General features: G+C 46.4%; 1 protein-coding gene across 1 annotated transcript; it reads left to right on the top strand.

Annotated features, from left to right (window-relative positions):
- Positions 1-4,833: 4,833 nt before the first annotated feature.
- On the top strand, positions 4,834-23,804 carry PUS1 (pseudouridine synthase 1). The gene is made up of 6 exons (XM_038763165.1): positions 4,834-5,186; positions 5,280-5,511; positions 9,993-10,130; positions 12,607-12,709; positions 16,158-16,855; positions 23,443-23,804. The coding sequence occupies exons 1-6, from the start codon at positions 5,098-5,100 to the stop codon at positions 23,491-23,493; spliced, it is 1,311 nt and encodes a 436-aa protein (XP_038619093.1). The 5' UTR covers positions 4,834-5,097; the 3' UTR covers positions 23,494-23,804.
- Positions 23,805-24,005: the final 201 nt, after the last annotated feature.

The following is a 24,005-nucleotide window of genomic DNA, read 5'->3' as shown; positions in this document are numbered from 1 at the left end:
CACAGGGGGCTCACAGTCTTAATCCCCATTTTACAGATGAGGTAACTGAGGCCCGGAGAAGTGAAGTGACATGCCTAAAGTCACCCAGCTGACAAGTGGTGGAGCCGGGATTTGAACCCATGACCTCTGACCCCAAACCCATGCTCTTTTCCACTGAGCCACGGTGCTTCTCTACTTCCCAAGCGCTTAGTCCAGTGCTCTGCACACAGTAAACGCTCAATACGATTGAATGAATGAAATAATGATGGCATTTATTAAGCGCTTACTATGTGCAAAGCACTGTTCTAAGCTCTGGGGAGGTTACAAGGTGATCAGGTTGTCCCACAGGGGGCACACAGTCTTCATCCCCGTTTTACAGATGAGGTAACTGAGGCCCAGTGAAGTGACTTGCCCAAAGTCACTCAGCTAAGTGGCGGTGTCGGGATTTGAACCCATGACCTCTGATTCAATCAATCAATCGTATTTATTGAGCACTTACTGTGTGCAGAGCACTGTACTAAGCGCTTGGGAAGTACAAGTTGGCAACTACCCCCTCCTACCTCACCTCCCTTCTCTCCTTCTACTGCCCAGCCCGCACCCTCCGCTCCTCCGCCGCTAATCTCCTCATCGTACTTCGTTCTCGCCTGTCCCGCCATTGACCCCCGGCCCACGTCATCCCCCGGGCCTGGAATGCCCCCAATCCCTCTGCCCATCCGCCAAGCTAGCTCTCTTCCTCCCTTCAAGGCCCTGCTGAGAGCTCACCTCCTCCAGGAGGCCTTCCCAGATTGAGCCCCTTCTTTCCTCTCCCCCTCGTCCCCCTCTCCATCCCCCCGCCTTACCGCCTTCCCCTCCCCACAGCACCTGTATATATGTATATATGGTTGTACATATTTATTACTCTGTTTATTTATTTATTTATTTATTTTACTTGTACATTTCTATCCTACTTATTTTATTTTGTTGGTATGTTTGGTTCTGTTCTCTGTCTCCCCCTTTTAGACTGTGAGCCCACTATCGGGTAGGGACTGTCTCTATGTGATGCCAATTTGTACTTCCCAAGCGCTTAGTACAGTGCTCTGCACATAGTAAGCGCTCAATAAATACGATTGATTGATTGATTGATATGGAGTCAATCAATCAATCGTATTTATTGAGCGCTTACTGTGTGCAGAGCACTGTACTAAGCTCTTGGGAAGTACAAGTTGGCAACAAATAGAGTCAATCAATCAATCGTCTTTATTGAGCGCTTACGTGTGCAGAGCACTGTACTAAGCGCTTGGGAAGTACAGGTTGGCAAAATATAGAGACAGTCCCTACCCAACAGTGGGCTCACAGTCTAAAAGGGGGAGACAAAGAACAAAACCAAACATACTAACAAAATAAAATAAATAGAATAGATATGTACAAGCAAAATAAATAAATAAATAGTGTAATAAACGTGTACAAACATATATACAGGTGCTGTCCCATGCTCTTTTCCACTGAATCACGCTGCTTCTCTAATAATAATAATAATAATGACAGCATTTATTAAGCGCTTACTATGTGCAAAGCACTGTTCTAAGCGCTGGAGAGGTTACAAGGTGATGAAGTTGTCCCACGGGGTGCTCACAGTCTTCATCCCCATTTTCCAGATGAGGTCACTGAGGCCCAGAGAAGTGAAGTGACTTGCTCAAAGTCACCCAGCTGACAATTGGTGGAGCCAGGATTTGAACCCGCGACGTCTGACTCCAAAAGCGCTTAGTCCAGTGCTCTGCACGTAGTAAACGCTCAATAAATACGATTGAATGAATGAATGGGTCGGTTTCCCGGCCGCTCCCGCGCTCGGCGGCGAAGGTTTGTCCGCAGGCGGCCTCCGTCGGCTCTCCGGAGCTTGGCTGGGGAGGTTTGTCCCCGCGCGGCCGCCGTCGGCACAACACTCCGTCCCGCGTTGGGCGAGGGAGATTTGTCCCCGGGCGGCCGCCGTCGGTTCACCTTCGGAGGAGGTTTGTCCTCGCGCGGCCACCGTCGGGTTCGCCTTCGGAGGAGGTTTGTCCCCGCACGGCCGCCGTCGGTGGAGGTTTGTCCCCGCGCGGCCGCCATCGGAGGAGGTTTGTCCCCGCGCGGCCGCCATCGGAGGAGGTTTGTCCCCGCGCGGCCGCCGTCGGCGCTCCCGCCATCCTTTCTCCCGGGCCACCACGTGTTCCCGCCTGCTGCTCCTGCAGCTCTTCCTGCAGCTCCTGCTATTGCTGCAGCTCTTCCTGCAGGTCCTGCAATTGCTGCAGCTTCTCCTGCAGCTCCTGCAATTGCTGCAACTTCTCCTGCAGCTCCTACTATTGCTGCAGCTTTTCCTGCAGCTCCTGCTCCTCCTGCAGGTCTGGCAGGCCCTGCAGCTCCTGCTCTTCCTGCAGCAGCTGCTGCTGCGGTGGCGGCTCAGTGAGTACGGGCGGGAGCCTCCTCCCCCGGTCACCCCCCGCTCCGGCCCTCAATCAATCAATCAATCGTATTTATTGAGCGCTTACTGTGTGCAGAGCACTGTACTAAGCGTTTGGGAAGTGCAAGTTGGCAACATATAGAGACGGTCCCTACCCAAGCTCGGGCCCACGGGGATGGGGAAGGACCCAGACATCCAGGGCAGGGGAGGGGCAAGGCCAGGGGACACAACTTGGACTTCCCAAGCGCTTAGTCCAGTGCTCTGCGCACAGTAAGCGCTCAATAAATACCATTGAGTGAATGAATGAGTCAGGGCCGGGGGGGATCAATCAATCGTATTTATTGAGCGCTTACTGTGCGCAGAGCACTGGACTAAGCGCTTGGGAAGTCCAAGTTGGCAACATATAGAGACGGTCCCTACCCAACAGGGGGCTCACAGTCTAAAAGGGGGAGACGGAGGACAAACCAAACATACTAACAAAGTAAATAGAATAGATATGTACAAGTAAAATAAATAAACAAATAGAGTAATAAATCTGTACAAACATATATACAGGTGCTGTGGGGAAGGGAAGGAGGTAAGATGGGGGATGGAGGGGGGAGAGGAAGGAAGGGGCTCAGTGTGGGAAGGCCTCCTGGAGGAGGTGAGCTCTCAGCAGGGCCTTGAAGGGAGGAAGAGAGCTAGCTTGGCGGAGGGGCAGAGGGATTGGGGGCATTCCAGGCCCGGGGGAGGACGTGGGCCGGGGGTCGATGGCGGGACAGGCGAGAGCGAGGTACGGGGAGGAGATTAGCGGTGGCAGAGGAGCGGAGGGTGCGGGCTGGGCTGGACAAGGAGAGAAGGGAGGGGAGGGAGGAGGGGGCCAGGGGATGGATGGACAGCCTGGAAGCCCAGGGTGAGCAGTTTCTGCCTGATGCGCAGATTGATCGGTAGCCACTGGAGGTTTTTGAGGAGGGGAGTAATATGCCCAGAGCGTTTCTGGACAAAGATAATCCGGGCAGCAGCAGGAAGTATGGATTGAAGTGGAGAGAGACACGAGGATGGGAGATCAGAGAGAAGGCTGGTGCAGTAGTCCAGACGGGATAGGATGAGAGCTTGAACGAGCAGGGGAGCGGTTGGGATGGAGAGGAAAGGGCGGATCTTGGCGATGTTGCGGAGCTGAGACCGGCAGGTTTTGGTGACGGCCTGGATGTGAGGGGTGAACGAGAGAGCGGAGTCGAGGATGACACCAAGGTTGCGGGCTTGTGAGACGGGAAGGATGGTAGTGCCGTCAACAGTGATAGGAAAGTCAGGGAGAGGGCAGGGTTTGGGAGGGAAGACAAGGAGTTCAGTCTTGGACATGTTGAGTTTTGGGTGGCGGAACCCACTTCTCTGGGTTCCCTCATTTGTAAAATGGGGATGAAGACTGAGCCTCATGTGGGACAACCTGATCACCTTGTATCTCCCCCAGCGCTTAGAACAGCGCCTGGCACATAGTAAGCACTTAACAAATACCATGATAATAATTATTATTGTTAATACTATTGTGTGTCAAGTGCTGGTCTGAGCACTGGGGCAGATACAAGCTAAGCGGGTTGGACGCAGTCCACGTCACACATGGTACTCACAGAATTAAGCCTCATTTTACAGATGAGGTAACTGGGGCCCAGAGAAGCGAAGGGACCTGCCCAAGATCACACAGCCGACAAGTGGCGGAGGCTGGATTAGAATCCTGGTCCTGACTCCCAGGGCCGGGCTCTATCTACTAAATCACACTGCTTCCCAACCACACTACTTGTCAACCAGTGATATTCGTTGGGTGTTTCTTGTGTGCAGAGCACTGTACTAAGCTCTTGGAAGGGTACAGTACAGAGAGTTGGCAGACACGTACCCTGCCCACAAATAATAATAATAATAACAGTGGTATTTGCTAAGCACTTACTATATATATACTCCCCCTTTTAGACTGTGAGCCCACTGTTGGGTAGGGACTGTCTCTCTATGTTGCCAGCTTGTACTTCCCAAACGCTTAGTCCAGTGCTCTGCACACAGTAAGCGCTCAATAAATACGATTGATGATGATGATTTATTTTACTTGTACATATCTATTCTATTTATTTTATTTTGTTAGCATGTTTGGTTTGTCCTCCGTCTCCCCCCTTTTAGACTGCGAGCCCACTGTTGGGCGGGGACCGTCTCTAGATGTTGCCAACTTGGACTTCCCAAGCGCTTAGTCCAGTGCTCTGCACACAGTAAGCGCTCAATAAATACGATTGATGATGATGATGATGATTCATTTTACTTGTACATATCTATTCTATTTATTTTATTTTGTTAGCATGTTTGGTTTTGTCCTCCGTCTCCCCCTTTTTAGACCGCGAGCCCACTGATGGGTAGGGACCGTCTCTAGATGTTGCCAACTTGGACTTCCCAAGCGCTTAGTCCAGTGCTCTGCACACAGTAAGCGCTCAATCAATACGATTGATTGATTGGGGGACCGGATCCGCTCCTTGTACGTTCAGTGTGTGTCCCTCACCCCGGCCCGTGTCACGCGTGTGCTCAACCGGAGCGCTTCATTTCTTCACATTCCAGCCCCGCCGCCGAACGCGTCCGTTCCGTGCCCTCCCTAAGCGACTTCCCGCGGCCCATTTTCAGTCGAAAGCTCCTGTTTTGGGTGTATTTCTTTGCAGTAGTTGGTTTCAGGCGCTGATGTCCCCGATGCCTCCGGGATGGCCGCAGCCGTGAGCCCTGTAGCCAGAGCCCCCGGGAGAGCCTGTGGATCGTGGACACAGCTCAAGGGACTGCTGCGCTGCCTTCGGTACGCCGGGACCGTGCCCCGAGATTTCGCGCCGGGGTCGTCCGCCGCGCCGGCGGTGACCTTTCAGCCTCCCCCCTCCCGTCTCCTTTCCAGCAGGCCGCCCATGGCGGAGGGCCCGAAATCCCCTCCCGCTGGGGGAGACGAGCCGGAGGGGAGAATTCGGAGCGCGGGAGGAGGAGGAGGAGAGACCCCGGAGGAGACTGGTCATCGCGCCAAAAGGTTCAAGTGCAGCCACAGAGAGGAAGGAGAGCAAAATAAAAAACTCCCCAAGAGGAAAATTGTGCTGCTGATGGCGTATTCTGGGAAAGGTTACTATGGAATGCAGGTACGTCAGCGGATTGATTGATTGATTTTAGACTGTGAGCCCACTGTTGCGTAGGGACTGTCTCTATATGTTGCCAATTTGTACTTCCCAAGCGCTTAGTACAGTGCTCTGCACATAGTAAGCGCTCAATAAATACGATTGATGATGATTCCCCCTCTCCATCCCCCCATCTTACCTCCTTCCCTTCCCCACAGCACCTGTATATATGTATATACGTTTGCACGTATTTATTACTCTATTTATTTATTGATTTATTTTACTTGTACCTATCTATTCTATTTATTTTATTTTGTTAGTATGTTTGGTTTTGTTCTCTGTCTCCCCCTTTTAGACTGTGAGCCCCCTGTTGGGTAGGGACCGTCTCTAGATGTTGCCAATTTGTACTTCCCAAGCGCTTAATACAGTGCTCTGCACACAGTAAGTGCTCAATAAATACAATGATGATGATGATATTTATTTATTTATTTTACTTGTACCTATCTATTCTATTTATTTTGTTAGTATGTTTGGTTTTGTTCTGTGTCTCCCTCTTTTAGACTGTGAGCCCACTGTTGGGTAGGGACCGTCTCTAGATGTTGCCAACTTGTACTTCCCAAGCGCTTAGTACAGTGCTCTGCACATAGTAAGCGCTCAATAAATACGATTGATGATGATGATGACTGTCTCTGTATGTTGCCAACTTGGACTTCCCAAGCGCTTAGTACAGTGCCCTGCACACAGTAAGCGCTCAGTAAATACGATTGATGATGAAGGTGATCAGCCCACACGGGGCTCACAGCCTTCATCCGCATTTTACAGATGAGGTGAATGAGGCACGGAGAAGTGACGTGTTTTGCCCAAAGTCACACAGCTGACAAGTGGCGGAGGCGGGATTTGAACCCACGACCTCTGACTCCCAAGCCCAGGCTCTCTCCCCCGAGCCACGCTGCTTCTCTAATCTTCTCTGATTAGCTGTTTTGCTGTTAGCTGCAGGACTATCCTTCATTATAGGGAGGAGCCTATAAAGGTGTTTTTTGCACCTTTAGTGAAAACATTCCCCTGCATGGTCCTGGGAAGCAGCAGAGGCACGTGAATGGCACCGTGGTTAGGGGTTGTGTCTTTATTGTCGTATTGTCCTTTCCCAAGTATTCAGTACAGTGCTCTGCAGGCAATAAGCGCTCAGTAAATACGCATGAGGGAGTGGCTGACAGAGTTGGGCAGGAAGAGAAGCAGGAGAAAGGACTCTAGGCCTTTGGAAGGATAACCGGCGCCTCGAGGGTGAGAGCTCAACCAAAGCTGGAAGACTCGGTTTGCTCCCTTGGACTGAGGTTTTTGGATTTTACGGATCTTGGAATTACATTTAGTAATCTGCCATATGTGGGAGGGGAATAGGGTCTAATAGGGCCCACGTCATCCCCCGGGCCTGAAATGCCCTCCCTCTGCCCATCCGCCAATTTCGCTCTCTTCCTCCCTTCAAGGCCCTGCTGAGAGCTCACCTCCTCCAGGAAGCCTTCCCAGACTGAGCCCCTTCCTTCCTCTCCCCCTCGTCCCCCTCTCCATCCCCCCATCTTACCTCCTTCCCTTCCCCACAGCACCTGTATACATGTATATATGTTTGTACATATTTATTACTCTATTTATTTGTTTATTTATTTTACTTGTACATATCTATTCTATTTATTTTATTTTGTTAGTATGTTTGGTTTTGTCTCCCCCTTTTAGACTGTGAGCCCACTGTTGGGTAGGGACTGTCTCTATATGTTGCCAATTTGTACTTCCCAAGCGCTTAGTACAGTGCTCTGCACACAGTAAGCGCTCAATAAATACGATTGATGATGATGATAATATGTACTCATTTGTACATATTAGTGCTTAGTACAGTGCTCTGTACACAGTGTTCAATAAAAACGAATGAATTTGGGGATGCTGATATAGTTGTATGAAGAGATTTTGTGTGCATGTCCCCTCGAAGAAGAGAAAGAATCCATCTCAACAGTGTAACCAGAGGGATTCAGGTTATTTTATTTTGTTAGTATGTTTGGTTTTGTTCTCTGTCTCCCCCTTTTCGACTGTGAGCCCACTGTTGGGTAGGGACCGTCTCTAAATGTTGCCAACTTGGACTTCCCAAGCGCTTAGTACAGTGCTCTGCACACAGTAAGCGCTCAATAAATACGATTGATGATGATGATATGTACTCATTTGTACATATTAGTGCTTAGTACAGTGCTCTGTACACAGTGTTCAATAAAAACGAATGAATTTGGGGATGCTGATATAGTTGTATGAAGAGATTTTGTGTGCATGTCCCCTCGAAGAAGAGAAAGAATCCATCTCAACAGTGTAGCCAGAGGGATTCAGGTTATTTTATTTTGTCTATTTTGTTATATACATGCTTGTACATATTTATTACTCTATTTTACTTGTACATATCTATTGTATTTATGTTATTTTGTTAGTATGTTTGGTTTTGTTCTCTGTCTCCCCCTTTTCGACTGTGAGCCCACTGTTGGGTAGGGACCGTCTCTAGACGTTGCCAACTTGGACTTCCCAAGCGCTTAGTACAGTGCTCTGCACACAGTAAGCGCTCAATAAATACGATTGAGGATGATGATGATGTCAGGAAGAACTTCTTGATTGAAACATTGGAATGTGGCAAGGGTTCTCATTGACGTTTTGAAGGAAAAGGGTCAGAAAATGTTTTCTCTAATGGATTGAGCGCAGTTCTCCCTGCAGGCCCGGAGTCCTGGAAGTCTGTGATTTTCTGTTCACTGTTTTGCGCGCTCAGGCTATAGGTAGAAGGTCGTGAAGTTGACCAGCTGGAAGGACTGAAATCCGGCTGACATGAAACAGAAATGTCCAGTTTAGCCAAATGGTTCGGTGTCCGAGCCTCATCGGTTGGTTGGGGAAGTAAACAGAGCTGCAAGTCGGACCGACATCGATGCCTTCCCAGACTGAGCCCCTTCCCTCCTCTCCCCCTCGTCCCCCTCTCCACCCCCCCATCTTACCTCCTTCCCTTCCCCACAGCACCTGTGTAGATGATGTTTGTACATATTTATTACTCTATTTATTTATTTATTTATTTTGCTTGTACATATCTATTCTATTTATTTTATTTTGTTAGTATGTTTGGTTTTGTTCTCTGTCTCCCCCTTTTAGACTGTGAGCCCACTGGTGGGTAGGGACTGTCTCTAGATGTTGCCAATTTGTACTTCCCAAGCGCTTAGTACAGTGCTCTGCACATAGTAAGCGCCCAATAAATACGATTGATGATGATGATGATGATGATCAGTCCGTCAGCCGTATTTATTGAGTGCTTGCTGTGTGCAGAGCACCATACTAAGCGCTTGGAAAAGGACAATAACAGTCGATAGGCACATTTCCTGCCCGGAATGAGTTTACAGGCTAAGCCAAGGAATCAATCAATCAGTCGTATTTATTGAGCGCTTACTGTGTGCATAGCACTGGACTAAGCGCTTGGGAAGTACAAGTTGGCAACATATAGAGATGGTCCCTACCCAACAGTGGGCTCACAGTCTAGAAGGGGGAGACAGAGAACAAAACGTGAGTTTACAGTCTAAGCCAAGGAATCAATCAATCGTATTTATTGAGCGCTTACTGTGTGCAGAGCACTGTACTAAGCGCTTGGGAAGGACAAGTTGGCAACATAGAGAGCTGGTCCCTACCCAACAGTGGGCTCACAGTCTAGAAGGGGGAGACAGAGAACAAAACCAAACATATTAACAAAATAAAATAAATAGAAAAGATATGTACAAGTAAAATAAATAAATAAATCGAGTAATAATTATGTACAAGCATATATACATATATACAGGGAACAAGGTAATGAGGTTGTCCTAAAGTTAATGAATTACTCTATTACTCTATTTTACTTGTACATATCTATTCTATTTATTTTATTTTCTTAATATGTTTGGTTTTGTTCTCTGTCTCCCCCTTCTAGACTGTGAGCCCACTGTTGGGTAGGGACTGTCTCTATATGTTTCCAACTTGTACTTCCCAAGTGCTTAGTACAGTGCTCTGCACGCAGTAAGTGCTCAATAAACACGATTGATTGATTGAATTAGGAAAACTGAAAAAAACCCTTATCTGCAGTAAATAATAATAATAATGGCATTTGTTAGGCGCTTACTATGTGCAAAGCCCTGTTCTAAGCACTGGGGAGGTTACAAGGTGATCAGGTTGTCCCACGGGGGGGCTCACAGTCTCCATCCCCATTTTACAGATGAGGCCCAGAGAAGTGAAGTGACTTGCCCAAAGTCACACAGCTGACAATTGGCAGAGCCGGGATTTGAACCCGTGACCTCTGACTCCAAAACTCAGGCTCGTTCCGCTGAACCACACTGCTTCTCTGTACTTTATAAATGTGGCATCTCTTTCGAAGTTAGGACCTATTTGTTTTAGGTATAGTCAAGCTTTTTTTGTCCCTTCAGTGAATTCTGGATAATGGAGTTGTCTTCCCTTTCTCCTTCTCCCCTTCTTAGAGGCACGTTGGCTCGTCTCAATTCAAGACCATAGAAGATGATTTGGTGTCTGCCCTCGTGCAGTCTGGCTGCATTCCAGAAAATCATGGTGACGACATGAAAAAAATGTCTTTTCAGAGATGCGCGAGAACAGACAAGGTGTCGCAATTTACTTATTTCTTCAGTTGAAAAAATCGAATTGGGTTTTTACTTTTCAGTGAACTGTAGCGCGTAGCAGCCAGAGCGCTGACCACTTTTTCCCTTTCAGTTGCGTTGGGTTTTTCGTTTTGAATTCTAAGCCTCTTTAAAAGAAATCAAATTGTCTTGCCGAAAGGGAGTCAACATCAGTCACCTCTTACATTCTCTCCAACTGTTGCAAGACTGTTAGGAAAAGTTCTTTCCTAACTTGGCAGAACTTTTAAAATTCAGTAAAACTCTGTCCCCTCCCAACAAACACCAGAGCACCCTCTTTAAATCTGACCAGTGAAACACACGGTGCATTTTCCTTCGGAAAACAGGTCTTTTCCCGGACCCAATCTGATTCGTGGCTCAGCGGAAAGAGCCCGGGCTTTGGAGTCGGAAGTCATGGGTTCGAATTCCGACTCCGCCACTTGTTGGCTGTGTGACTTTGGGCGAGTCACTTCACTTCTTTGTGCCTCAGTTCCCTCATCTGTAAAATGGGGATTAAGACTGTAAGCCTCCTGTGGGGCAACCTGATCACCGAGTAACTTCCCCAGCGCATAGAACAGTGCTTTGCATATAGTAAGCGCTTAATAAATGGCATTATTATCAGCGATCAGAACAGTGCTTTGCACATAGTAAGCGCTTAATAAATGCCATTATTATTTTTATTATTATTATTATTATTATTATTATTCTGGGCTTGGGAACTCTGGGCCTGTGTTGATGTTTGTGGCTACATGAAGATACAATATTCATTAATTCAGCTGAAACAGCTGTTTGGAACCCCAGACATTAAAGGGCTAAGTAATAGTTCTTTGAGAATTAAACAAGAAATGAGATGAGAATTAGACAGGGTCCTTGGCCTCAGGGGGCTCACGATCTAAGAATAAAGGGAGAGGAGGAGATTATCAACAGATACCTAAAGAGGACACAATAAAAACACAACAACAGTACAATAGATAAAGCAAAGGGCAAAGATAAATACAATAAAGAGCCAGAGGGCATCTTGGCCAGATGAATAGGATTTCAGGTTCCTCGAGGCCCAGAGTTCAATAGAAACAACTGTTGTGTGGTAGGTGAGCTTGTTGTGGACAGGAGATCTGTGTATTTATTGTTATATTGTATATTGTTATATTGTATATTGTACTCACCCAAGTGCTTTGTGCAGTGCTCTGCACACAGTAAGTGTTCCATAAGTACGACTGACTGACAATACATTATGTATAAAGCACTGGGAAAGTTTCTGGGGTAAATACAAGATTATTAAATCCATCACAACTCCTGTCCTCTACTGGGCTCACACTTTGAAATCAAGGAAGACTGATAACAAAGAATAAAAGAATCATCAATCGTGTTTATTGAGCGCTCACTGTGTGTAGAGCACTGTACTAAGCGCTTAATGAAGTTGAAGAAAAAAATAAGTGCCGAGTTGCAATTGTTATCAATAATTATGATCACGATGGCTTTCACTGAGCACTTTGTTTCTAACCAAGATAGCAATGTTGCGATAAAAAGGAATGTTTTTAGCAATGAACAAACAGCTCTCGAAGGGAAGAGTCCCTACTTACATCCGCCACAGCTTCCCCGAGATTATTCCAGTGAGGTGGTCCCCAGTTCCCATCTTTATAGGGGTTTTGGCCACGAGGGTCCCTGCCCCTTCCGACTGTCTCACACATTCGTTGTCATTCAGTCGTATTTATTGAGCGCTTACTGTGTGCAGAGCCCTGTACTAAGGGCTTGGGAAGTACAGTACAACCATAAACCCCTTTTAGATTGTGAGCCCACTGTTGGGTAGGGACTGTCTCTATATGTTGCCAATTTGTACTTCCCAAGCGCTTAGTACAGTGCTCTGCACATAGTAAGCACTCAATAAATACGATTGATGATGATGATGATGATAAACAAGTGGCATTCCCTGCCCACAATGAGCTCACAGTCTAGAGTTGGGGAGACGGACATCGATACAAGGAAAGAAAATTGCAGATATGTACATTTCCTGCAATAATAATGATATTTGTTAAGCATTTACTATGTGCCAAGCACTGTTCTAAGCACTGGGGGGGATTCAAGGTGATCAGGTTGTCCCATGTGGGGCTCACAGTCTTAATCCCCATTTTGCAGATGAGGGAACTGAGGCACAGCGAAGTGACTTGCCCAAAGTCACACAGCTGACAACTGGCGGAGCCGGGATTTGAACCCACGACCTCCGACTCCCAAGCCCGGGCTCTTTCCACCGAGCCACGCTGCAAGGGACGGAGCTTCGGCTCGTCCGGAGCAGCCGCAGGGTGACTGGACCGGGCAAGGGGCAGCCAAACAGTAAAAGAGTATTCATTCATTCCATTGTATTTATTGAGCGCTCACTTTGTGCAAAGCGCTGTAGTAAGCCCATGGGAGCGTCGGACAATATTTGAGCCATTTGCATTCACTAATTGGCGAATTCTGTTTGATGTAGGGTGTGTCTGCAGCGGGTCAGATCGTGTCTTTGAAAGTGTGGCTGATAGACAACATCTTGGAAAAGATCAATAGTCACCTTCCCTCACAAATCCGAATTCTCGGTAAGAGGTTCATGTTGCCCAGATTTTTGTTGTGTTTTGAGCTGCTTCAGTCAGGAAAATGATTTTCTCCCAATGAATGGCTCATTTCAGGCTTCACTTTTTTGTGTGGAGTGGAGGACAATCTTGATGTGTCAACAGGTTTGTGGCCTTTTCTATCCCAGATGCACCCATGGGTGAATTTCAGTATCAGTGACACCACCTCCAAGTATGAGGAATGGCTGTACGTCTATCCTATACATTCCAGTGAGGAAAATAAAAACGATTGAATGAATGAATGAGTGAATGAAAAAAATTGTATGAAATGGTGCTTGGCAGTTAGTCCTTGACAGCTAGCGTTTACAGGGCAATTTCCTACAGCGTAATGCTTTCTTGTCACGTTTTTGCAGGTGAAATAGATACGATTCCAAAAGTGGTTAAACAAGTGTTTCTGTTGTGTAGTTCTGTTGCCCCTGACTACTCAGAAATTCTGAAATAAGTGAAAAGGAGTTGATTTCATTGGCTGTTAAATATCTTTGTCTGGTTGATTCCGTGTTTTGCCAAAAGTCAGGTTTCCTGTTTTGTCAGATGTCAGTTTGAAGGCTAATGGCATTAGATTGGGTTGTCTGAAAAATTCAGACACGAAAGTTAACGGGCAATTGTAGATCAGTGGTAAAAGCTCCGGGAGTTTTTCCGTCCGGATTTGCGATTTACAGCATGAACAGTGGTAAAAACTCCGGGAGTTTTTCCATCTTGATTTACGATTTACAGCACAAACCCCCCCCATTTCTCCTTTTGCTCCTGACTGGAGAGAAGTTGGTTGTCACATCCCATTGTTGGGTAGGGACCGTCTCTATATGTTGCCAACTTGTATGTCCCGAGCGCTTAGTACAGTGCTCTGCACACAGTAAGTGCTCAATAAATACGATTGATTGATTGACTGATCTCCATGCTACTTGGTCAGCCCTTGGTGTAGCCCCCAGCAGCCTGAGGCCTCAACTCAGGAAGCATTCATTCGTTAATTTATTCATTCATTCATTCAGTTGTATTTATTGAGCGTTTACTAATAATGATGGTATTTGTTCATTCAGTCATATTTATTGAGCACTTACTGTGTGCAGAGCACTGCACTAAGCGCTTGGGAAGTACAAGTCGGCAACATATAGAGACGGTCCCTGCCCAACAACGGGCTCACAGTCTAGAAGGGGGAGAAGCGCTTACTTGTTAAGCGCTTACTATTTGCGGAGACTGTTCTAAGCGCTGGGGGGATGCAGGGTCATCAGGTTGTCCCACATGGCGCTCACAGCCTTCATCCCCATTTTCCAGATGAGGTAACTGAGGCCCAGAGAACTGAAGCGACTTGCCCAAAGTCACACGGCTGACAAGTGGCGGAGCCGGGATCAGAACCCACGACCTCTGACTCCCAAGCGCGGGCTCTGTTTGACGCGGAAGGGGATGGGCAACCACCGGAGTTTCTTATGGGGTGGGAAAACTCGGTCTGAATGTTTTTGGAGGAGAACGATGTGGGCAGCAGACTGGAGTTGGGAGAGCCAGGAGGCAGGGAGGGAAGCAGTGTGACCCTGTGGATAAAAAATGGGCCCGATAGTCAAAGGACCTGGGTTCTGATCGTTGCTCTCACACTTGTTGGCTGTGTGACCTTGGGCATGTCATCTTACTTCTGTTCCTCAGTTTCCTCATCTGGAAAATGGGGATTAAATACCCACGTGGGACAGGGACTGTGTTCGACCCGATGAACGTGCATCCACCCCGGTGCTTGACCCATAGTAGGTTCGTTACCAATCAGTCGTATTTACTGAGCGCTTATTGTGTGCATATGTACCTGTATATATGTATATATGTCTGTACATATTTATTACTCTATTTATTTATTTTACTTGTACATATCTATTGTGTGCATATGTACCTGTATATATGTATATATGTCTGTACATATTTATTACTCTATTTATTTATTTTACTTGTACATATCTATTGTGTGCATATGTACCTGTATATATGTATATATGTCTGTACATATTTATTACTCTATTTATTTTACTTGTACATATCTATTGTGTGCATATGTACCTGTATATATGTATATATGTCTGTACATATTTATTACTCTATTTATTTTACTTGTACATATCTATTGTGTGCATATGTACCTGTATATATGTATATATGTCTGTACATATTTATTACTCTATTTATTTTACTTGTACATATCTATTGTGTGCATATATACCTCTATATATGTATATATGTCTGTACATATTTATTACTCTATTTATTTTACTTGTACATATCTATTCTGTTTATTTTCTTTTGTTAGTATGTTTGGTTTTGTTCTCCATCTCCCCCTTTTAGACTGTGAGCCCACTGGTGGGTAGGGACTGTATATGTTGCCAGCTTGGACTTCCCAAGCGCTTAGTACAGTGCTCTGCACACAGTAAGCGCTCAATAAATACGATTGATTGATTGATTGCAGAGCACCGTAGTAAGTGCTGGGGAGAGTACAGTATAACAGACTGTGAGCCCGCTGTTGGGTAGGGACTGTCTCTATATGTTGCCAACTTGCACTTCCCGAGTGCTTAGTACAGTGCTCTGCATTCATTCATTCATTCAATCGTATTTATTGAGCGCTTACTGCATGCAGAGCACTGTACTAAGCGCTTGGGAAGTACAAGTTGGCAACATACAGAGACGGTCCCTACCCAACAGTGGGCTCACAGTCTAGAAGCAGTACACAGTACTGTGTGTCTGCACACAGTAAGTGCTCAATAAATACGATTGAATGAATGAATGAACAGACTTGGTAGACACACTCCCTGCCCACAGTGAGCTTACAGTCTAGGGACTGTACCATTTAAAAAAAACCACCACCACAGCAACAAAAGACTTAAAATTTTAAGTTAAACTTAGACTTAAAAACCTCTCCCCCTCATCCCCTTCTCCATCCCCCCCATCTTACCTCCTTCCCTTCCCCACAGCACCTGTATATATGTATATATGTTTGCACATATATGCAAACATATGTACTGTTATGTACATATATACAAACATGTCTACATTTCTACTGCTTTCTCTCAGCGCTTAGAACAGTGCTTTGCACATAGTAAGCGCTTAACAAATACCAACATTATTATTACTCTATTTTACTTGCACATTTCTATTCTATTTATTTTATTTTGTTAGTATGTTTGGTTTTGTTCTCTGTCTCCCCCTTTTAGACTGTGAGCCCGCTGTTGGGTAGGGACCGTCTCTGTATGTTGCCAACTTGGACTTCCCAAGCGCTTAGTACGCTCTGCACACAGTAAGCGCTTAATAAATACGATCGATCGGTTGATTAAAATGCCCGTGGCGATGACTGGCGTGGCGGCGGGCCCGAGCCGCGAGGGGAGACGGATTTCGCGCAACTCCGTCCGAGTGGAGAGTCTCATTTTCCCGCTTCCTTCCTTTTTCTCCCCAGGCCTGAAGAGAGTGACCGGAGGATTCAACTCCAAGAATAACTGCACCGCCAGAACTTACTTTTATATGCTGCCAACAGTTGCCTTCGCCCATAAGGACCTTGACCCCCAAGACGAGACTTTCCGCCTGAGCCCGGCGGTCCTGGAGAGGGTCAACGGGCTCCTGGCGGGCTACAAGGGGACCCACCACTTCCACAACTTCACCTCCCAGAAGGGCCCGAAAGATGCCAGCGGCATGCGCTACATCATGGAGATGTACTGCGAGGAGCCGTTCGTGCGGGAAGGCCTGGAGTTCGCCGTGATCCGGGTGAAAGGCCAGAGCTTCATGATGCACCAGATAAGGAAGATGATCGGCCTGGTGATCGCCATCGTGAAAGGCTACGCGGACCAGTCGCTCATGGAGCGGAGCTGGGGGGAGGAGAAGGTGGACATTCCCAAAGCGCCGGGGCTGGGCCTGGTCCTCGAGAGAGTCCACTTTGAAAGTTACAACAGGCGGTTTGGGAACGATGGGCTGCATGAACCCCTGGACTGGGCGGAGGAGGAAGAGAAGATGACCGTTTTCAAAGAGCAGTACATCTATTCTACCATCATCAAGACGGAGATGGAGGAGAAGTCCATGGTCAACTGGCTGAATACCCTCCCGATCCACGACTTTAGCGCGACCGCTCTGGGAATGCAGTCCAATGCCGGGGAACCAAAGGTGAAGCTGTGCCTCGCCCTCCCCCGGCCCCGAGCCCTCCCAGAATCGGGAAACCCATTTTTGGATGAGCAGAACCTGCGGTTATTGTATTTCGGAAGCAGCGTGGCTCAGCGGAAAGAGCACGGGCTTTGGAGTCACAGGTCACGGGGTTCAAGTGCCGGCTCCGCCGGTTATCAGCTGGGTCACTTTGACGAGTCTCTTCATCATCATCATCATCAATCGTGTTTATTGAGCGCTTACTATGTGCAGAGCACTGTACTAAGCGCTTGGGAAGTACAAATGGGCAACATATAGAGACAGTCCCTACCCAACAGTGGGCTCACAGTCTAAAAGGGGCAGTCTAAAAGGGGCAGTCTAAAAGTCGCTTAACTTCTCTGTGCCTCAGTTCCCTCATCTGTAAAATGGGGATTAAGACTGTGAGCCCCACGTGGGACTGACCTCCCCAGCGCTTAGAACAGTGCTTTGCACATGGTTGTAAGCGCTTAATAAATGCCATTATTATTATTATTAAGCTGTCCCACACGAGGCTCCCGGTCTAAGAGATAGGGAGGGCAGATATCTTACCCCAGTTTTACAGATGGGAAAACAAGCCCAGAGGTTAAATAGTAATAATAATAGTGGTATTTGTTAAGCGCTTACTATGTGCCAAGCACTGTTCTTAGCACTGGTAATCAGGTTGTCCCACGCGGGGCTCACAGTCTTCATCCCCATTTTACAGACGAGGGAACTGAGGCCCAGAGAAGTGACTTGCCCAGAGTCACACAGTTGACAGGTGGTGGAGCCGGGATTAGAACCCATGACCTCTTGACACCCAAGCCCATGCTCTTTCCACTGAGCCACGCTGCTTCTCTAAATAACTTGTCCAAGGTCCCACAGCAGGCCATTGGCGGAGCTGGGACCAGAGCCCGGGTTTCTGGACTCCTGTTGGGTAGGGACCGTCTCTATATGTTGCCAACTTGTACTTCCCAAGCGCTTAGTACAGTGCTCTGCACACAGTAAGCGCTCAATAAATACGATTGATGATGATGGCTCCATGATTTTTCCCCCTGGGCCACGGAGAGGGCTCTGAAAAACAGTCTTTCGGAAAATTTGCCAGGCTTCGGTTTTGCCTGATGAAATTTTGCCTGTGGCATAGAGGAAAGAGCGTAGTCTTGGGAGTCATGAGTTACAATCCCGGCTCTGGACGAGTCATAAGTTTTCTCAGTTACCTCAACTGTAAAATGGGAATTAATTCCCTGTTTTCCCTTCTATTTAGATCGGGAGCCCTGCTTTCCCTAAAGAGCAGAGGGCGAGTGATCCAGGAGGCACGCCCCTTGAAAATGTTTAAAATATTGGGGACTCTGCTGCCGTTGGACTGGGGAAAAGGGTCAGCTCGAGGGCTTAATAATAATAATGGCATTTAATAAGCGCTTACTATGTGCAAAGCACTGTTCTAAGCGCTGGAGAGGTTACAAGATGATCAGGTTGTCCCACGGGGTGGGGGGGCTCACGGTCTTCATCCCCATTTTACAGATGAGGTCACTGAGGCCCAGAGAAGTGAAGTGACTTGCCCAAAGTCACACAGCTAATTGGCAGAGCCGGGATTTGAACCCGTGACCTCTGACTCCAAAGCCCGTGCTCTTTCCCACTGAGCCACGCTGCTTCTCGTAAGCGTGGCTTAGTGGAAAGACCACAGGCCTGGGAGTTGGGAGTCTCCCAGTGGGACAGAGACTCTGTCAGACCTGATTATTTGTATCTACCGTAGTATTCAGGATAACGCTTCACACATAGTAAGTGCTTAGCAAATACTGCAATTATTAGTATTGGAGATCATCATCATCATCAATTGTATTTATTGAGCGCTTACTATGTGCAGAGCACTGTACTAAGCGCTTGGGAAGTACAAATCGGCAACATATGAGGAAGTGCGCTACCTGTGCCGTTTGTTCTGTTTTCTTTTAATCTTCTTACTTTGCCCCAGCCTTTTAGAAAAGAAAATGTTTTTCATCTGTAAAATGGGGGTGAAGACTGTGAGCCCCCCCTGGGATGACCTGATCACCTTGTAACCTCCCCAGCGCTTAGGACAGTTCTTTGCACATAGTAAGGGCTTAATAAATGCCATTATTATTATTATTATTATTTTAGGATGTGAGCCCAGTGATTATAGGTTCAAGTTAATCAGATGGAGTACTGTCCCTGCCCCATATAGGCCTCATAGTTGCCAATTTGTTGCCAATTTGTACTTCCCAAGCGCTTAGTACAGTGCTCTGCACATAGTAAGCGCTCAATAAGTACGATTGATGATGATGATAGTCCTAAGATCAAGGGAGACAGGTTGTTGGGTTTTTTTTCCCATTTTGTAGATGAGGGAGCTGAGGTACAGAGAAGCTGAGCTACCAGAAGTCACACAGCAGGCACGTGCCAGAGTCAGGACTAATAATGGCATTTGTTAAGCGCTTACTATGTGCCAAGCACTGTTCTAAGCGCTGGGGAGGGTACAAGTTGATCAGGTTGTCCCACGAGGGGCTCACAGTCTCCATCCCCGTTTTACCGATGAGGGAACTGAGGCACAGAGAAGTCAAGTGACTTGCCCAGAGTCGCACAGCTGACAAGCAACGGAGACGGGATTTGAACCCATGACCTCTGACTCCCAAGCCCGGGCTCTTTCCACTGAGCCACACTGCTCGGATGTTCCTATTCCTAGCCCTGTGCTCTCTCCATTAAGCCATTCTGCCCTCAAGTAAGCTTTCCCCCGGTTCAATGGTAGCAGAGTCCCCGGGGGTACACTTTGTGTCAGTCACTCTCTTGTGGGACGGTGGGGTTTATAATAATAAATAATAATGGCATTTATTAAGCGCTTACTATGTGCCAAGCACTATTTTAAACGCTGGGGAGGTTACAGTGTGATCGGGTTGTCCCACGGGGGCTCACAGTCTCCATCCCGATTTTACAGATGAGGTAACTGAGGCCCAGAGAAGTGAAGTGACTTACGCAAAGTCATCATCATCATCAATCGTATTTATTGAGCACTTACTATGTGCAGAGCACTGTACTAAGCGCTTGGGAAGTACAAAGTGGCAACATATAGAGACAGATCCCTACCCAACAGTGGGCTCACAGTCTAAAAGTTGGGCTCACAGTCTAAAATAAGTCACACAGCTGGCAAGTGGTGGAGCCGGGATTTGAACCCACGCCCTCTAACTCCAAAGCCCAGGCTCTTGCCACTGAGCCACGCTGCTTCTCCAAGGTTTAGGTGCTGGATGGTAGGTAATGAAACGCTTAGTACAGTGCTCTGCACATAGTAAGCGCTCAATAAATACGATTGATGATGATGAAACTCCAAATGGCCCAGTGGCAGAGGGATTAAACAAGGTCCCCCGCTTCATCTGCCAATACGAAGATTTGGTCTGGGATGATTTGTATCCTGGGGTCGGCTATGTATTGGCCTCTGACAAGTCCGGGGTAGCTAGACGTGCCCTCGATTTCCTCTAGAGCATCGGATTCTTGCCCAGCAGATTTGATATAATTCAAAGAAGATTAGAGAAAAGAGTAGAGACGCAGCGTGGCTCAGTGGAAAAAGCACGGGCTTGGGAGTCGTCATCATCATCAATCGTATTTATTGAGCGCTAACTGTGTGCAGAGCACTGTACTAAGCGCTTGGGAAGTACAAATTGGCAACATATAGAGACAGTCCCTACCCAACAGTGGGCTCACAGTCAGAGGTCGGGGGTTCAAATCCAAGCTTGTCAGGCAAGTCACCTAACTTCTGTGCCTCGGTGACCTCATCTGGAAACTGGGGATGAAGACTGGGAGCCCCACGTGGGACAACCCGATCACCTTGTATCCTCCCCAGCGCTTAGAAAAGTGCTTAGCACATAGTGAGCACTTAACAAATGCCCTCATTATTATTTATAAAGCCAAGTGAAACTTGCCTAATCCTTTTTAGACTGTGAGCCCACTGTTGGGTAGGGACTGTCTCTATATGTTGCCAACTTGGACTTCCCAAGCGCTTAGTACAGTGCTCTGCACACAGTAAGCGCTCAATAAATGCGATTGATGATGATGATGATGATGATGATTTGTGTTCTTTTAAATGGACCAGACTGAAAACAATGATATTTTCTGTCCCCCAGTGCTCTCTCTTCTGCTCACCATATTGAAAGAAAATGCAGCTTGCCTTAAATGTATTAAAGTATCAACCTCCAAAAATCCGTGCAATTTTGTTCCTTGCAAACTTTGTCTTGTATCAATCAATCACATATATTGAGCGCTTACGGTGTGCAGAGCGCTGTACTAAGTGCTTGGGAGAGTACAGTACAGCAGAGTTGGTACACACGTTCCCTGTCCCGAAGGAGCTTGCGCTTAGTACAGTGCTCTGCACACAGTAAGCGCTCGGTAAATATGATCGAATGAATGAATGCAGCGTAGAGGGAGAGGCAGACAGCAATATAAATAAATAAATTACGGATATGGACGTGAGTGCTGTGGGGCCGAGGTGCGTTGAGTTGTTGGAATTGCCACTGTCGTGATGATCTGAAAGACTTTATAGCTAACTAATCTTGATTTCCTGTATAATTTCAAGTCTAATGTAAATAATTATGGCCTCTAAATCAATCCAAGTGTCACAGCTTGTGAGAGCCTGCCAAAAATTCAGCAGCTGTAGGTGCATTGCAGTTGTTTCAAACTTTTCATTTTATTTCACAAGTTTGGAAAACCGCGAGTGTAGTCTTTAGTGGGCGGGAGCAGATGGCATCATTTGAGTTTTTCTTTCACGTCAGTACAGTGCTAAGCGCTTAGTACAGTGCTCTGCACACAGTAAGCGCTCGGTAAATATGATCGAATGAATGAATGCAGCCTAGAGGGAGAGGCAGACAACAATATAAATAAATAAATTACGGATATGGACGTGAGTGCTGTGGGGCCGAGGTGCGTTGAGTTGTTGGAATTGCCACTGTCGTGATGATCTGAAAGACTTTATAGCTAACTAATCTTGATTTCCTGTATAATTTCAAGTCTAATGTAAATAATTATGGCCCCTAAATCAATCCAAGTGTCACAGCTTGTGAGAGCCTGCCAAAAATTCAGCAGCTGTAGGTGCATTGCAGTTGTTTCAAACTTTTCATTTTATTTCACAAGTTTGGAAAACCGCGAATGTAATCTTTAGTGGGCGGCAGCAGAAGGCATCATTTGAGCTTTTCTTTCACATCAGTACAGTGCTAAGCGCTTAGTACAGTGCTTTGCACACAGTAAGCGCTCAGTAAATATTGAATGAATGAATGTAGCCTAGAGGGAGAGGCAGACAACAATATAAATAAATAAATTACGGATATGGACGTGAGTGCTGTGGGGCCGAGGTGCGTTGAGTTGTTGGAATTGCCACTGTCGTGATGATTTGAAAGACTTTATAGCTAACTAATCTTGATTTCCTGTATAATTTCCAGTCTAATGTAAATAATTATGGCCCCTAAATCAATCCAAGTGTCACAGCTTGTGAGAGCCTGCCAAAAATTCAGCAGTTGTAGGTGCATTGCAAATGTTTCAAACTTTTCATTTTATTTCACAAGTTTGGAAAACCGCGATTGTAATCTTTAGTGGGCGGGAGCAGAAGGCATCATTTGAGTTTTTCTTTCACGTCAGTACAGTGCTAAGCGCTTAGTACAGTGCTTTGCACACAGTAAGCGCTCAGTAAATATGATTGAATGAATGAATGCAGCCTAGAGGGAGAGGCAGACAGCAATACAAATAAATAAATTACGTATATGGACGTGAGTGCTGTGGGGCCGAGGTGCGTTGAGTTGTTGGAATTGCCACTGTCGTGATGATCTGAAAGACTTTATAGCTAACTAATCTTGATTTCCTGTAGAATTTCAAGTCTAATGTAAATAATTATGGCCCCTAAATCAATCCAAGTGTCACAGCTTGTGAGAGCCTGCCAAAAATTCAGCAGCTGTAGGTGCATTGCAGTTGTTTCAAACTTTTCATTTTATTTCACAAGTTTGGAAAACCGCGAATGTAGTCTTTAGTGGGCGGGAGCAGAAGACATCATTTGAGTTTTTCTTTCACGTCAGTACAGTGCTAAGCGCTTAGTACAGTGCTTTGCACACAGTAAGCGCTCGGTAAATATGATTGAATGGATGAATGCAGCCTAGAGGGAGAGGCAGACAGCAATATAAATAAATAAATTACGGATATGGACGTGAGTGCTGTGGGGCTGAGGTGCATTGTGTTGTTGGAATTGCCACTGTCGTGATGATTTGAAAGACTTTATAGCTAACTAATCTTGATTTCCTGTATAATTTCAAGTCTAATGTAAATAATTATGGCCCCTAAATCAATCCAAGAGTCACAGCTTGTGAGAGCCTGCCAAAAATTCAGCAGCTGTAGGTGCGTTGCAGGTGTTTCAAACTTTTCATTTTATTTCACAAGTTTGGAAACCGTGAATGTAATCTTTAGTGGGCGGGAGCAGAAGACATCCTTTGAGTTTTTCTTTCACGTCAGTACAGTGCTAAGCGCTTAGTACAGTGCTTTGCACAGAGTAACAGCTCAGTCAGTACGAATGAGTGAATGTCAAGCTTCCGTGAGCTTATGGTTATTTTCTCTAATTGCAGGACGACTCTAAACGGGACAGCAGCGATGGAGGAAAGATCGACTCGGATTGAAATAGCGAAGGGATCTACGGAGAGTATCGGACTCTGTAACTAACCCAGGGGCCTTTCTGAGTCCGAAGCCTCGCAACTCAGCCGTGTCGCCGTGCTAATTCACCGTGACCAGTTACTAATGGTGGAAAGGAGCTGGGGAACGATGAGATTGTGTCACTGGTCGTTTCCACTGAAGTCGTTTGATCCGGGATACTTGAAAATTCCTGCCTAAATGCAATGATTAGATTTGAGCTCCAGGATCTCAGAAATGAGACCTTTTAGAATTTTAATCCCAATAATAAACTGCCTAAAGTCTTATTTCCAGATCAAAATGAGCTAATCTTTCCATACCTTGGATGTCGGTTCTGACCAAATGTGTTTTTTTTTTTTTTAAAGAAGTATTTTTTTTTTAATCAAATAGGTGCAAACGTTCAGCTTGCTCCTCTCATCTTTTTTTGCTTCAGGTCTGTCGTAAATGTGATAGTTGGGCAGTGTTTCAAAACTGCATTCCAGCTCCATCTTTTTGTTGTTAT

This window comes from Tachyglossus aculeatus, chromosome 21 (assembly GCF_015852505.1).
Source record: "Tachyglossus aculeatus isolate mTacAcu1 chromosome 21, mTacAcu1.pri, whole genome shotgun sequence".
Classification (NCBI taxonomy): domain Eukaryota; kingdom Metazoa; phylum Chordata; class Mammalia; order Monotremata; family Tachyglossidae; genus Tachyglossus; species Tachyglossus aculeatus.
Note: the sequence above shows the minus strand (reverse complement) of the source record. Positions and strands in the feature narration are given on the sequence as shown.